This window comes from Pleurodeles waltl, chromosome 5 (assembly GCF_031143425.1).
Source record: "Pleurodeles waltl isolate 20211129_DDA chromosome 5, aPleWal1.hap1.20221129, whole genome shotgun sequence".
NCBI lineage: Eukaryota > Metazoa > Chordata > Amphibia > Caudata > Salamandridae > Pleurodeles > Pleurodeles waltl.
Genome location: NC_090444.1, coordinates 575,156,875 through 575,173,101, shown reverse-complemented (window position 1 = coordinate 575,173,101; position 16,227 = coordinate 575,156,875). Strand labels below are relative to the sequence as shown.

Genomic DNA, 16,227 nt, shown 5'->3' with positions numbered 1-16,227 from the left:
CTCTAAGGGGAACCCTTGGACTCTGTGCATGCTATTTCTTACTTTGAAATAGTACATACAGAGCCAACTTCCTACAGGCCCACTCCGAGTGACCCTAGTTTCCTGACACAACACCCCACTCCTGAGAGCTTGGTTGTCCAAGCCTCTACTTCTTGTGGTGCCTTCCCTTCTGCTCCTCGGATAGGGAATCCAAGAGGCTGGATCAGCTTGGGAATTACATGTTTTCTTCAAAAAGCCTGGCATTGAGGTCCGTAAACACCTCTTGCCTATTGGGCCGTTATTCCCATACTTTATGGGATACGATGGCACAGGTGCTGCCCCAGGTACCGGAGGGTGTACGGGACACTCACCCAGGCTGTCCAGGATGGGAGAGATGCATGCAAGTTTACGATCCGGTGTGGTTTGGACACAACTGACTCGCTGGGCAGAGCGATTTCATCGTCAGTGGCCTTACGTCGCCACGGCTGGCTACGTTCTATTGGTTTCTCAGGGGATGTCCATTCCAGCTTGAAGGACATGCCCTTTGAGGGCTCTTGCCTTTTTGGCGACAAGGCAGACTCCGCGCTTGAGAGGTTCAAGGATTCTCGAGCCACGGCCAGATCCTTGGGCCTTTCACGCCAGCACGACAGCAGGCTGTCTTTCGCCCCTTTTCGAGGCTTCGGAAGGGGCGTGGTACCACATCAGCCACCGTCCTCAGACTTCACAGCATCCCGGAAAAGGACGTGGTCGTGGTACCATCAGATACAGAGGGTCTGGCCGGAGGTCGGCCGCCAGACAGCCCCCCTCCACTGCGCCCAAGCCCTCCTAGTATGGTTCTGCGGGATCACGTCCGTCTAGTTGGAGGGAGGATTCGTTTTCATCTCCCTCACTGGCTTTCCATCACCACGGACAAGTGGGTACTGCAGATCATATGGAAGGGTTACTCCCTTCCCTTCCAGTCTTTCCCTCCGACAAAGGAATGGCTGAAGGAGGACCATCTAGCTTTGCTCCTCGAGGAAGCTATGGCTCTCTTGGCCAAGGGAGCCATAGAAAGTGTCCTGATATCAGAAGTAGGCAGTGGTTGTTATTCCCGCTACTGTCTGATTCCCAAAAAGAACAAAGGCCTTTGCCCTGTCTTGGATTTAAGGGACGTCAATCTCTTCCTCAAGAAGGAGAAATTCAAGATGCTCACTCTTGCTCAGGTTTTGTCTGCCCTAGACCAAGGAGACTGGATGGTAGCGTTAGATTTGCAGGATGCGTATTTCCACATTCCTATCCTGCCAGCCCACAGACGTTACCTGCGGTTCAAGGTGGGCCACGAGCACTTTCAGTTTACCGTGCTTCCTTTCGGTCTCACCAGTGCCCCTCGGGTGTTCACAAAGGTGATGGCGGTGGTGGCAGCTCATCTGCGCAGGTCAGGGATTTCAGTCTTTCCCTACCTGGACGATTGGCTGTTGAATGCTTCTTCATACCCAGGCTCTCGTCACCCACCTCCAGACGACGGCGGACCTCCTGCATTCGCTGGGGTTCGCTATAAATGTGCCGAAGTCACACCTGACTCCCTCTCAGAAGCTCACTTTCATCGGAGCTGTTCTGGACACAGTGTAGTATCTGGCTTATCCTCCCGAACAGCGGGTCCAGGATATTCACGTTTAGATACCGAGGTTTCGGCCTCTATCCTGGATTTTGGTGAGACAGACTCTGAGGCTGTTGGGACTCATGGCTTCCTCCAGCCTATTGGTCAAGCTTGCCAGATGGTGCATGAGGGCTCTGCAGTGGGACCTGAAGTTCCAATGGGCACAGCATCAGGGAAATCTTACCGACGTGGTTCAGATCTCGGAGGGGACTGCAAAAGATCTGCAGTGGTGGTTAGTGAACTGTGATTGGGTCAAAGGCAGACTCCTCTCCTTTCCCCAACCAGATCTAACGGTAGTGACTTCTAGGATGGGGCGGCCATCTGGGGGAGGTGGAGATCAGAGGTCACTGGTCTCTGGCGGAATCCGGGCTCCACATCAACTTGCTGGAGCCTCGAGCGATCCGGCTAGCATTAAAAGCATTTCTTCCTCTTGTGAAAGTGAAGGTGGTGCAGTTGTTCATGGACAACACTACCACAATGTGGTACTGCAACAAGCAGGCGGTGTGGGGTCGTGGACCCTTTGTCAAGAGGCTTTACGTGTCTGGACATGGCTGGAACAGCAGGGCATGACCCTGGTGGTTCAACACCTGGCAGGTTTTCTGAACGCCAGAGCAGACGAGCTCAGCCGAAAATGCTTAGAGGATCACAAAAGGTGTCTCCATCCGGAAGTGGTGCAAGGATTCTTTCAGCAGTGGGGAGAGCCTTGGTTAGATCTGTTCAACTGTGTAGATAACACACAATGTCAGCAGTTTTGCACTTCGGCGTTTCCAAGGGGGCTATCGCTAGGCAATGCTTTTCGTTGCGAGTGGAGTTCAGGCCTCCTGTACGCCTTTCCGCCTATACCACTTCTGCCCAGAGTTGTCAAGAAAATCAAGAATGACCGGGCCCAAGTAATCCTAGTGGCTCTGGATTGGGCTCGGAGAGTTTGGTATCCAGAGCTTCTCAAAATGAGCATCGGTCCTCCAATCAGGCTGCCTCTTCGGGAGGATCTTCTGTCACAGCAGCAGGGAAAGGTTCTCCACCCAAACCTGTCAACTCTGCGCCTTCACGCGTGGAGATTGAGCGGCGATAGTTGATGGTTTATGACCTCCCTCCCGAGGTCTGTGATGTCATTCTGGCAGCCAGGCGTCCCTCTACTAAGTCGACCTACGCCTGCCGTTGGAAACGTTTTGTTTCATATTGTACAGAGAGGTCTATTGATCCTCTTTCTTCTTCCCTGTCTAACATCCTTTTGTTTATATTGTCTCTCGCCCAGCAGGGTTCCTCTTTGAGGACTCTCAAGGGCTATCTTGCAGCCTTATCGGCTTTTCTTCAGTTGCTCGATCAACCTTCTCTGTTTAAATCACCTGTAGTACAGAGGTTTTTGAAAGGGCTTGTGCATCTGTTCCCACCTGTGCCTTTCGTTATGCCCCAGTGGGATCTTAATTTGGTTCTTACCTTCCTTATGTGTGCTCCCTTTGAGCCCTTGCATAACTGTCCTCTCCGGCTGCTCACTATGAAAACAGCCTTTTTGGTGGCAATTACATCTGCCAGGAGAGTGAGTGAGCTGCAGGCTTTATCTTCAAAGCCACCTTATCTCATGATATATCTTGACAAGATAGTGTTAAGAACTCGTGCCTCTTTCCTCTCCAAGGTGGTGACCCCTTTCCATCTGGGTCAAAATATCACCCTGCCCACCTTCTTTGCACCACCGCATCCCCTAAGGAAGAGTAGCGTCTCAAACGGCTGGACCCAAATAGAGCGTTATCGTTCTACCTTGACCGCACTAAAGAGTTCCGGGTGGACGACCAACTCTTTGTGGAGTATGTTGGTGCAAAGAACATCTATAAACATCTGCTACGCTTTGGCAAAGAAGCAGCCTCCTGAGGGCTTGAGAGCTCATTCTACTAGGGGGAAGGCTGCTACCACTGCGTTAGCACGTTGTGTACCGGTGGTGGACATCTGTCAGGCTGCAACGTGGGCTTCTTGGCACATGTTTGCAAAACACTACTGCCTGGATAGCCAGGTGAGAAGAGAGGGGCATTTTGCCCGGTCTGTTTTGCAGGACTTCCTAGTGTAATAATCTTCTTCAGACCCACCGCCAGGGGTTTTAGCTTGGGTATCTATTCTAAGGTAAGGAAGCTGCAGCTAGAAGTCTCTGTCAGATGAACAAGTTACTTACCTTCGGTAACAAGGTATCTGGTAGAGACTCTATCTAGCTGCAGATTCCTTACACCCACCCAAGCCTCCCCGCTCTGCGGATATTTTTTTATACAGATATATATATACACACACATGTATATATATGATTTTGGCATTTTTGCCTTTCTTAAAGGCATGAAAGAATTTTTACTTCAAACAGTCAAAGAGGTAAAATCCATAACTGTTGGTTCTTCCATGACTGCGCTTCTGGCGTGGGAAGTTGTGGAAAAGAACTGACGTACGCGTGCCGAGACAGCGTCTATTTAGACAACGGTGACGTCTTAGACGGCTCCAACGACGCTGACGACGCACGCGGAGCTGGTAGACGCACGCAGATCCGAACGACGACGCCCAACGGCGAGCGCAGGGTACTGCTTAAAAAAAAAAAAAACTCCAGATTCTAAGCTGATGCCAGGGAATTATAAGGTAAGGAATCTGCAGCTAGATAGAGTCTCTACCAGATAATTTGTTACCGAAGGTAAGTAACTTGTTCTTTTAAACTTATCCAGCTCTCCAAAACGAGTTGCTACAGATGTCATAAAGAAAGCATATGCTTTACACATCAAAGTGAAAGCATTGTAAAGTTGTGTTTCAATGTGGCTGGCTCTTCCCTGTGCTTGACAGTAAATGGGCCATAAACAGTGTAAATTGCCCAAGGTCACCACACAAGTGTAGACTGAATGTGGTTTTGTAGTTCGTTCCTAAAAAGGCAGATTTACAAATTAACTGGATTCACCGAAGAAGAGGAATTTTGCAAAAAAAAAACGTTAAATATGCAAAAGACTTAGTAGTACGAGTAAAGCAGAATAAATCAGTGCGGCCTGCAAGCACCCTCATGAACTTTGCATGCTACCCCTCAACCCGTAATCCCCTCTTCCCTCCCCCACTGAACATGATGCCACAATCTGCTATCACTTTGAATATACTTTGAAGGGTTGGTGATTGTTTGGTACTATGAGGAGAAATGAGGATGGCTTCCGTGATTCTGATATCCTCACATTACGACGTATCAACTTATCTATGGCTAGGAGCACAAATTATTTATTATTTAGTGTCTGAGAGTTTTATGTGACAGTGAGTTCAGTTGGTAAATACCAGTAACTGGTTTGATCACCTTTTTTCCAATTCATAGCATGTCTTCATTGTAGATCTTAGGAACTGATTGAAAGAAAGAAAACAGTTGCCTTTTCTGCATTAATGTTAATTGACTCAAATGGTTATTTTTATGTCTTGGTGGCTTAAACTATTGGTGTATTGTCGTTTTTCTTCCTAATTGCAGCTTCCCATGCCCCTTACAAATGGGACTACTGGCCTCATGATGATGTTCGAGCTGAATGTAGGTTTGTTGGTTTAACAAATCTGGGAGCAACTTGTTACATGGCATCTACAATTCAACAGCTTTATATGATACCTGAGGCCAGGCAAGAAATATTTACTGCTAAGGTATGGTTGATCCTAAACCTCATCATTAAATGCCATATCTTTATTTTTGTTATTTTACTTTTTGTGAATAAATGCATGATTGAGCATTGTTATTATAAGAAGCTTTAGATAGGACGACAAATTAAACTTGCACCTTCCACGAATGGTGTGCAAAGGTCACTCTTATTCAGGTGGGTAACCAACATACATTGTTTTTTTAAATATATCTCTTTATTGATTTTTCAAGTTAAGAAATATTTTGATGTAAACATATAATAATTGTCCAAAAACTTAAGTCTTTATCGTGATCAAATTAAAAGATACAATAATGGTACATCTCTTTAACTGGACCATCACCCACTCACCCCAAGGACCCTACTTTCCCAGCCCTGTCTTTGGTGTCAGTGTTGTTGCTCCCAGGCCTTTACGTGTATCAAGTTAGTACATTAGTAGTCCACCATCCCTGTGCCAGATATCACAAGTTAATTAATGCAGATGAGTCTTGCTTTTCTCATTACAAATTGAGAGTGCGACCCGAACTAACTGTTAGCAAGTCATTGAAAGGTGTATTTACAAAAATGTGTTGTGTATAATGAGGGGCTAGGGTGGAGCCCTGAATCCACTCTACCATTTATCACACATGGGTGTCGTTTTGGGAATTGGCTAACCTGACAAATTCTCCTATGTTACACACCATTGTCTATTTATAAGAAGTATTTTAGACAGATGACACTTGTCCTGATGAGAAGCATACAGTGTCTGTTGAGTGGAAATGTTGATGTCACATATTGGTTTGTAACCTGATTTGTTTAGAAATAGAAACCTGAGAATGGCATGGATTGATCCCTTCTATTTATTAATCTTGTGGCAAAATATTAGTTTACACATGTGATATATGTTTAGTTTTGGGTATGCCCAGTTTTCACACACTACAGCAAATTAAATGTGAACCTTCATTATCCACGAAAATTATTCAAGCTTTGAGGGTAGTCTCTTGTATACATTTAGTGTTGTGGTGTCTAAATATATATGGATGATTGCCAACTGGGGGCATAGTGATTGTATGGACCTTGTCTGAATAAGTCCCAGGGTACCACTGTTGTATGAAATTGTATGTCATATCTGGCACCATGCAGTACATTGCCTTTATTTCATACACTGGCTTGTGATACACTGCATATCTGCCACAAAGTAGGTTTTTTGAATGAGTAATGACATACCCTCCCTGACATGTGTTTCCCTAGTGAAGGTCAGATAGTCCTGTTTTCTGGAAAGTGGTAGAAAATGTATTTTTACGGGTAGACCTGTCCAACTATTCAGTGAGGGTACTCATTTTCTTTTTACCAGGATGATGCGTCCTGGTGCTCCCTTTTCCCCACTTGGAAATCTTGAAATATGAACTAGAGACCTTGTTGGAGAAAGAAAAAAGTGGAGAGAGTGCTGTGTAAGGACCTTATGTGGCAATCCCTGTTCGTTTATTTTCCCATTCCAAAGGAACGTTAAGGGCTATGCCCAATATTGGATGTCAGGTTTTCAACAAGTAATTTTCCTCCGATTCTACTTCGTGTCTACATGATAGGGAATTATTATGACTGCTCCTAATTTTCCAAAGAGGTCTTCCATCTCTTTACGGGATTGGCGTGAACAAAAGAGAGTAGACTCCAGCATCCAGGCTTTAGGAACCTTCTTCTTGGGGTTTAGGATCTCTTGCTTTTCTCTGAAGAAGCTGTGGGTGTGATCTTTGTGACCAAGAGGCTTTCCACCTCTTGTGGTTTAATATACGACTTGCAAAAATATTCCCAGGCTGGTCGGAAGAGGAACTTAGGTCCTTTCTTTGGTCAAATAGATTTTAACATAGGATCAGTTAAGGCTTAGCTGGTTGTTATATCTGCCTTTATAGGATCTTAACAGCAACATTCAGTTTTCCAAAGGGCTGGTGTCACATTTTCTGAAAGGTTTCTGTACCATTGTCATTGGTTGATTTTCATTTCTATTGTACAAGGTGGAGCCCAATGGAAACCTACATTTTATTTATTTAATAATATTGTTTGCGTAACACTAGCACAGTTAGGTGATTGCTTCTTAGTACTTGAGTGGTTTTGGGGAGGTAGCAGGGTAGAGCTTGCACAGCACTTAAACTAGAACAAGTACAGTTTAGTGAAATAGTTGATTCTTCAAATGCTTCCAGAATATTTTAAGTGGTAAAGAGTTCCAGAGGGATGAGTCTTTTTTTTTTTTTTTTTTTTTTTAAATGTTTTATTGATTTTCAAAAGGTAAAACTGCAAAACATCCCCATGTTTCATACACATTAGATCAACATCATAAATTCACATGTAGTCTGTATTGTGGTAGATAGCAGCCATTACGTAGAATATGCAGTGCGGCACATAAAAGTATACATAACATAAATATCAAACAGTGCATTACATCCCCAATCGTCCCTCCCATACATCCTTGGCATCAATAATCTAACAGTAACCCCTAGTTGTATTCAGGGCTGAACTGAAAGAAAATACACACCAATACTTGCTTAAGTTATGTCAAGGCAAAGCAGAGTTTAAAGTAGGTGAGTTGATGCCTGTGCTGTCCCCCCTGCGTCTTACAGCAGACAACAATGTACTCCATGCCCGAAGGTCGTCACTTAGTTTTTCATCTGTGCACACCCGTTTCATACGCATTTCCTCCTCTCCAATACCCCCCCCCCTCACCAAATTCACAAACATCCATAAGCCACATTGTATTATTAGGAGGCTCTGAAGAAAGCCAACACATGGCTAGTCAGCGTTTCGCCAGAGTGAGACAGAGGAGAACTAATTTTCTACTGAGTGGCTTCTTGGCCGGGTTGGGTATGAGACCTAGTATGACTTGTTTCAGAGAAGGTGAGATGTGCCAACCGGAGGCCCTATTAATGTCTTCCAGTACTCGTTGCCAGTATGGGCTCAGCTTCACGCAGCCCCAAATCATGTGCACGAAGTTAGCACTTGGGGTGCCACAAAGGGGACAGGCAGCTGGGTGGGTATTATAAATCGCATGTAGTCGTAGCAGAGTGAGGTAAGTTTGATGTATACAATTATACTGTGTTTGTAGGAAGTTGGCTCTGTATATACTATTTCAAAGTAAGAAATAGTGTGCACAGAGTCCAAGGGTTCCCCTTAGAGGTAAGATAGTGTCAAAAAGAGATAATTCCAATGCTCTATTTTGTAGTAGTGTGGTCGAGCAGTAGGCTTATCAGAGGGTAGTGTTAAGCATTTGTTGTACACACACAGGCAATAAATGAGGAACACACACTCAGACAATTCCAGGCCAATAGGTTTTTATATAGAAAAATATATTTTCTTAGTTTATTTTAAGAACCTCAGGTTCAAGATTTACAAGTAATACTTTAAATGAAAGGTATTTCACTCAGGTATTCTAGGAACTTTGAATAATCACAATAGCATGTACAGTTTCGACAAAAATGGCAAAAAGCTATTTTCAAACTGGACACTGCAAAAATCAACAGTTCCTGGAGGATTTAAGTAAATGTTATGTTCACAGGTAAGTAAAACACTCAGAGGGTTTAAAGTTGGGTCCAAGGTAGCCCACTGTTGGGGGTTCAAGGCAACCCCAAAGTTACCACACCAGCAGCTCAGGGCCGGTCAGGTGCAGAGGTCAAAGAGGTGCCCAAAACACATAGGCTTCAATGGAAACAGGGGTGCCCCAGTTCCAGTCTGCCAGCAGGTAAGTACCCGCGTCTTCGGAGGGCAGACCAGGGGGGTTTTGTGGGGCACCGCGGGGGACACAAGCAGGCACAGAAAGTACACCCTCACCGGCACAGGGGCGGCCGGGTGCAGAGTGCAAACAGGCGTCAGGTGCAGAGTGGAAAGTCTCAAGCTTCCGGTGGGAAACGTGGAGTCTTTAAAGTTGCTTCTTTGTTGCAGAAAGTTGCAGTTTGTTGAACAGGGCCGCTGTTCTCTGGAGCTTCTTGGTTCTTTGGATGCAGGGCAGTCCTCTGAGGCTTCAGAGGTCGCTGGTCCCTGTTGGATGCGTCGCTGTTGCAGTTTTCGGCGAAGTAGGGAGACAGGCTGGTGGGGCTGGGGCCAAATCAGTTGTCGTCTCCGTCTTCACTGCAGGGCTTCAAGTCAGCAGTCCTCCTTCTTTAGGTTGCAGGAATCTATCTTCCTCGGTTCTGGGGGCCTCTAAATACTGGATTTAGGGGTGTGTTTAGGCCTGGGAGGGCAGTAGTCATTGGCTACTGTCCTTGAGGGTGCCTACACCTTCTTTGTGCCTCCTCCCTGTGGGGAGGGGGCACATCTCTAATCCTATTGGGGGAATCCTCCATCCACAAGATGGAGGATTTCTAAAAGTAAGAGTCACCTCCGCTCAGGACACCTTAGGGGCTGTCCTGACCGTGGGGTGCTCCTCCTTTTTTTTCTAATTATCTCCTCCAGCCTTGCCACCAAAAGTGGGGGCAGTGGCCGGAGGGGTGTGCGTCTCCACTAGCAGGGATGCCCTGTGGCTCTGTAACAAAGGGGGTGAGCCTTGGAGGCTCACTGCCAGGTGTTATAGTTCCTGCAGGGGGAGGTGAGAAGCACCTCCACCCAGTACAGGCTTTGTTCCTGGCCACAGAGTGACAAAGGCACTCTCCCCATGTGGCCAGCAACATGTCTGGTGTGTGGCAGGCTGGCAAAAACTAGTCAGCCCACACTGGAAGTCGGGTATGTTTCCAGGGGGCATCTCTAAGATGCCAAACTTCCCAGTTTTCAGTGTAGCCATTATGGTGCTGTGGAGTTCGTGTTTGACAAACTCCCAGACCATATACTCTTATGACTACCCTGCACTTACAATGTCTAAGGTTTTGGTTAGACAATGTAGGGGCATAGTGCTCATGCACTTATGCCCTCACCTGTGGTATAGTGCACCCTGCCTTAGGGCTGTAAGGCCTGCTAGAGAGGTGACTTACCTATGCCACAGGCAGTGTGAGGTTGGCATGGCACTCGGAGGGGAGTGCCATGTCGACTTAGTCATTTTCTTCCCACCAGCAAACACAAGCTGTGAAGCAGTGAGTATGTGCTGAGTGAGGGGTTCCTAGGGTGGCATAAGATATGCTGCAGCCCTTAGAGACCTTCCCTGGCATCAGGGCCCTTGGTACCAGGGGTACCAGTTACAAGGGACTTATCTGAGTGCCAGGGTTCTGCGAGTTGTGGAGACAAAGGTACAGTTTAGGGAAAGAACACTGGTGCTGGGGCCTGGTTAGCAGGGTCCCAGCACACTTTCAAATCATAACTTAGCATCAGCAAAGGCAAAAAGTCAGGGGTAACCATGCCAAGAAGGCATTTCCTTACAACCAACACCACACTGGCGACACCGGAAACAATTGTGTAATTGTTTCCAGAATTGGCACACCCCTGGCACACAGAAAAGTCCATTATAAAGGGTACCAGTGGTACCAAGGACCCTGTGACGAGGGAAGGTCCCTAAGGGCTGCAGCATGTGTTGTGCCACCCCAAGGGACCCCTCACCTAACACATGCACAAAGCCATTGCAGATTTGTGTGTTGGTGGGGAGAAAAAGGCAAAGTCGACATGGCATCCCCTTCAGGATGCCATGCACACAAAATACTGCCTATGACATACGCTAGACACCCCTCTAGCAAGCCTTACAGCCCTAAGGCATTGTGCACTATACCACAGATGAGGGCACAGCTGAATGAGCAATATGTCCCTAAAGTGTTTAAGTCCATTCTTAGATATTGTCAGTACAGTGTGACCATATTAAGTATATGGTCTGGGAGTTTGTCAAAACGAACTCCACAGCTACATAATGGATACAATGAATACTGGGAAGTTTGGTATCAAACTTCCCAGAATAATGAACCCACACTGATGCCAGTGTTGGATTTATTAACAAAATGCACACAGAGAGCATCTTAGAGATGCCCCCTGTATTTTACCCAATCCTTCAGTGCAGGACTTACTGGTCTGTGCCAGCCTGCCACTGAGATGAGTTTCTGATCCTCTGGGGTGAGAGCCGTTGTGCTCTTGGAGGGCAGAAACAAAGCCTGCACTGGGTGGAGGTGCTTGACATCTCCCCCCTGCAGGAACAGTAACACCTAGCAGAGAGCCTCAAAGGCTCAGGCTTCGTGTTACAATGCCCCATGGCACTCCAGCTAGAGAAGTTGCCCGCCCCTCTGGACACAGCCCCCACATTTGGCGGCAAGTCCAGAGGAGATCATGAGAAAAACAAGGAGTCAGCCACCAGTCAGGACAGCCCCTTAGGTGCCCTGAGCTGAGGTGACCCCTGCCTTTAGAAATCCTCCATCTTGAGTTTGGAGGATTCCCCCAATAGGAATAGGGATGTGCCCCCTCCCTTCAGGGAGGAGGCACAAAGAGGGTGTAGCCACCCTCAAGGACAGTAGCCATTGGCTACTGCCCCCCAGACCTAAACACACCCCTAAATTGAGTATTTAGGGGCAACCCTGAACCCAGGAAACCAGATTCCTGCAATCTACAACAAGGAGGACTGCTGACCGGAAAGCCCTGCGGAGACGCCAACTGACTTGCCCCCAGCCCTACCGGTCTGTCTCCAGACTCAAAGAACCTCCAGAGCGACCCATCCAGTGGGACCAGTGACCTCTGCGGACTCAGAGGACTGATCTGCACCCAAAGGACCAAGAAACTCCCATGGGCAGCACCTCTGTCCAAGAAACAACCCTCTTTAAAGGGACTCCAGCCTCACTCTGGAAGTGTGAGTCCCCAACAGTCTGCACCTGACGCCCCTGGCTCGTGTCCAGAAGAACCAACAGTGCAGAGAGGTCCCCCAGGCGACTCTCACGACATGGACACCCAGAGACGACTTCTCTGCACCCCCACAGCGTCGCCTGCAGGGAGGATCCAGAGGCTGCCCCTGACTGCGACTGCCTGGTAACAAAGGAACCCGGCGCCTGGAAGAAGCACTGCACCCGCAGCTCCCAGGTCCGAGAGGAACCAACTACCTGTGCAGAAGTGAGCAGCAGGCGGCCCCCCTCCTAGCCCAGTAGGTGGCTGGCCTGAGAATCTCCCCGTGCCCTGCCTGCATTGTCAGAGTGACCCCTGGGTCTCTCCATTGATTCCTATCTGAATCCCGACACCTACTTCACACACTGCACACGGCCGCCCCTGTGCCGCTGAGGGTGTATTTTGGGTGCCTGTTTGTGACCCCCTCAGAGCTCTACAAAACCCACCTGGTCTGCTCCCCGAGAATGCAGGTACTTACCTGCTTGCAGACCGGAACCGGAGCACCCCTGTTCTCCATAGGCACCTATGCTATTTGGGCCCTACTTTGACCTTTGCACCTGACCGGCCCTGTGTTGCTGCTGCTGGGTGTTTGGGGTTGCCTTGAACCTCCAACGTTGGCCTGCCTGTGCCCAGGAGACTGAATCTGTAAGTGCTTTACTTACCTGAGAAACTAACTATTACTTACCTCCCCCAGGAACTGTTGATATTTGCACTGTCCACTTTTAAAATACCTATTTGCCATTTTTGACAAAACTGTGTACTTTACTGTTTTAATTCAAAGTTCCATGCTTACCTGTGCCAATTATCTTACAATTTATGTACTTACCTCAAATCTTGAATCTTGTGGTTCTAAACTAAATAAAGAAAATATTTTTTTTCTATATAAAAACCTATTGGCCTGGAGTTAAGTCTTTGAGTGTGTGTTCCTCATTTATTGCATGTGTGTGTACTGCAAATGCTTAACACTACCCTCTGATAAGCCTACTGCTCGACCACACTACCACAAAATAGAGCATTAGTATTATCTAATTTTGCCACTATCAACCTCTAAGGGGAACCCTTGGACTCTGTGCACACTATCTCTAATTTTGAGGTACTATATACAGAGCCAACTTCCTACAGTGTCTCTGCAAGATAATTTGTTACTGAAGGCAAGTAACTTGTTCAATTGGATTACATCTATTTGCTGTATTGAATTTACTTGTATGTCCCTTGTAAAGTGATATACCATTCCCAGGGCCTGTAAGTGAAGTGCTACTAGTGGCCCTGCAGCACAGATTGCACCACCTACAGAAGTAGCCCTTCAAACTTGTCTCAAGCTGTAGGAAAGTACCCTCTTTCTTGGCATTGTTTCCCCCTTTTTCTGCCTGATGTCAGTATGTTTGACTGTGTTCACTGGGATCCTGCTAAGCAGGACTCCAGTGATTATACTCTCTGTGCCAAAACTCTGTATTTCATCCCACAATTGGCATAGTGGTGCCCCCATGTAAGCCCCTAGTATATGGTACAGAGATACCCAGGACATTGGTGTTCCAGGGGATACCTATGGGCTTCAGCAGTTATTCTGCCACCCAAAGGAAGCCCATGCAAAGGGTTCTGCAGGCCTACCATTGCAGTCTGCGTGAACCAGGTGCATGCACCTGTTTTCCCAACAGGTCACTGAACCAGGTCACTAAACGTCACCCCTATGGAGGCCCTTTCAGCCCAGAGGGCAGGGTACATGTACCTGTGTGTGAGGGCACCTCTTCACTTGCAGAGGTACCCCCACAAATTCCAGACCCATTTCCCTGGACTTTGTGAGTGCGGGAAAGCCATTTTATGCGTGTACTGGACGTAGGTCACTACCTATGTCCAGCTACACAATGGTAACTCCGAACCTAGGCATGTTTGGTATCAAACATGATGTAATGATACCCAATACTTTTTCAAGTATTGGTTGTATGATTCCATGCACTCTGGGGGCTCCTTAGAGGACCCCCAGCATTGTTCTTATCGACTTCGGATGTTTTCCAGGTAGCCCCAGTGACTGCTACCTCACAGACACGTTTCTGCACTCCTGTTGCTTGAGCAGCTCAGGCCCATGAAGGCAGAAAAAATGATTCCCTTTGGGAGAGGGAGGCAACAAAGACAAAGACTTTCCCTGCATCATTGTTTCCACGGCTCCTTCCAGCTTATGCAACATTTCCCTGGTTGTGCATCCTCTTAGGACAGCCTGTCTTCAGTTTGCACAGGAAAGAAGGAGGGATTTTCCTTGGAGTGAAAGAGTCAGTCCCCTGCATCTGCAGGCACCAACAGCAATGACAACCAGATGAGTGGATCCCCTCTTCTGCTGTGTTGTGTGGATCCTGCATCATGGGTGGTGGTCGGAAGTGGTCCAGACAGTCCGCTCTCCTAACTCTCCAACTTGGGTGGAGGTAAGTCCCCCAGTGCACTGTCTCTTTTGCAGCTGCCACGGCTTGTTGGCCCATCTTCCAAGGGGTCTTCAGTGTTCATATAGCTCCAGCCCCAGCAGTCCTTCCTGCAATGCACAGCCCTCAGTGTGCACGGAATCATACAACCAATACTGGCAACTACTGGGGTATGATACTGACATGTTTGATACCAAAATGTATCAACAAAAAAAAAAAAATTAGCTGGACACCGTTAGTGAGTGACCTGTATCCAGTACACATGTAAAATGGCATCCCCGCACTTAGGAATTCCAGGGAAATGTAGCTGGAGTTCGTAGGGGCACCTCTGCTCATGCAGGGGTGCCGTTTCACACAGGTACCTGCACCCTGCCCTCTGGGCTAGGTGGGCCTGCCACAGGGGTGACTTACAGTGACCTGGTGCAGTAACCTGTAGTGAAAGGGTGCATGCACCTTTTCACACAGGCTGCAATGGCAGGCCTACCAATACATTTTGCATGGGCTCCCATGGGTGGCACAATACATGCTGCAGCCCATGGGGAACCCCTGGTGCCCCAATGCCCTGGATACGTAGGTACCGTATACTAGGAACTTATATGGGGCACAAGTATTCGAATTGTGGGGTGTGCTAAGCCCTAAGCAACCACATTTATAGGGAGGGAGGGCAATCCCTAGGGTCCTGGTTAGCAGGATCCCAGTGAAAACAGTCAAGGCATACTGACAGCAGGCAACAAGTGGGGGTAACCATGACAAAAAGAGGGTACTTTCCTACAGTGGGGACCTTACTTTACACTCTTTGGAGTTGGCCAATAATTCAGTGCTTATGGTCCCAAGTAGTAAAGGTGAAAAGGTGATGACCCAAGTGACGGGCCTAGCTGTGCCACTAGATGCTAGATGGCTTATCCTAAATATAACGGGGGAGAAAAGTTGGCCCCAACACCAACTTTGGTTGGAGATTGGCATCAGGGTTGGCAAAATGAGACATAGCCAAAAGCAAGTGGACCCCCAACTATCCACAACTGGAAACACAACATAGACTAGTGACAACTAGCCGAACTGGAGATTTAGAAGTGCAGGAGCAGTCCCAAGAAATATGATGAAATCTGGTCCCAGTGATACGACAATAGAGAATTATGAACCGGCACACGACACTGGGCAAAGACATGGATTGAAACAGAGTATTGGCTAGTACCCTGGATTCTGATAGATGCATGATCAATATTGGGATGAATGTTGAACAGTTGACACTCTTTGCTGATATGTCACATTGAAACATTGTACCTTTTGTGCTCTAGATTCAAATTGATATCCACGTATTGAGAATGACATTTTATTTGTACTGAGCACTTCTTTACTTTAATAAAAAGAGTTAAAAAAAAAAAAAAGAAGTTTTGTGATCCATCCTGGTGTCTGGGAAAATGGACTAAGTGATGACTCTGCAGCTAGATAGTCTCTATCACCGAAGGCGCTACTGATAGCGAATAACCAGTACATTATTATAACGTTTAAGAGTAAAAATGAAAACAGATTCTTGCCGTAGTGTATAGGTGCTGTTTTTTTTTTTAACAGTTGAAATAGAGTTGTCGCCTGTTGCTGCAAATTAATTTCTCCAGCATTGGATCTTTCATAGATTCACATGCTTGAATCATCCCCGTCGTCGAGGTGGGAGCCTCACGGTAAATTTAAATATATAAAAAGCAGTAAGTCAGTAAAAATAAAACCAGTAGGCCCAAGTAGGCCTCATAAGGTATTTTACAGTCTATCCACTTTGTTTTGTGAAAAGACCCAAACTTGAGTATCAACCAATCAGGATTCAGCCCCTCCCAAACACTCCCAACAGAGGCTG

At 47.1% G+C, this 16,227-nt stretch overlaps 1 protein-coding gene across 2 annotated transcripts in view; it reads left to right on the top strand.

Moving 5' to 3' along the window:
* Nucleotides 1-16,227, top strand: part of USP34 (ubiquitin specific peptidase 34) — a 1,940,069-nt gene that overhangs the window by 917,620 nt on the left and 1,006,222 nt on the right. For both annotated transcript variants that reach the window (XM_069234398.1, XM_069234397.1), the window contains one exon: nt 5,076-5,239. In XM_069234398.1, coding sequence (XP_069090499.1) covers nt 5,076-5,239 — 164 coding nt within the window. The remainder of the gene's footprint in view (nt 1-5,075; nt 5,240-16,227) is intronic.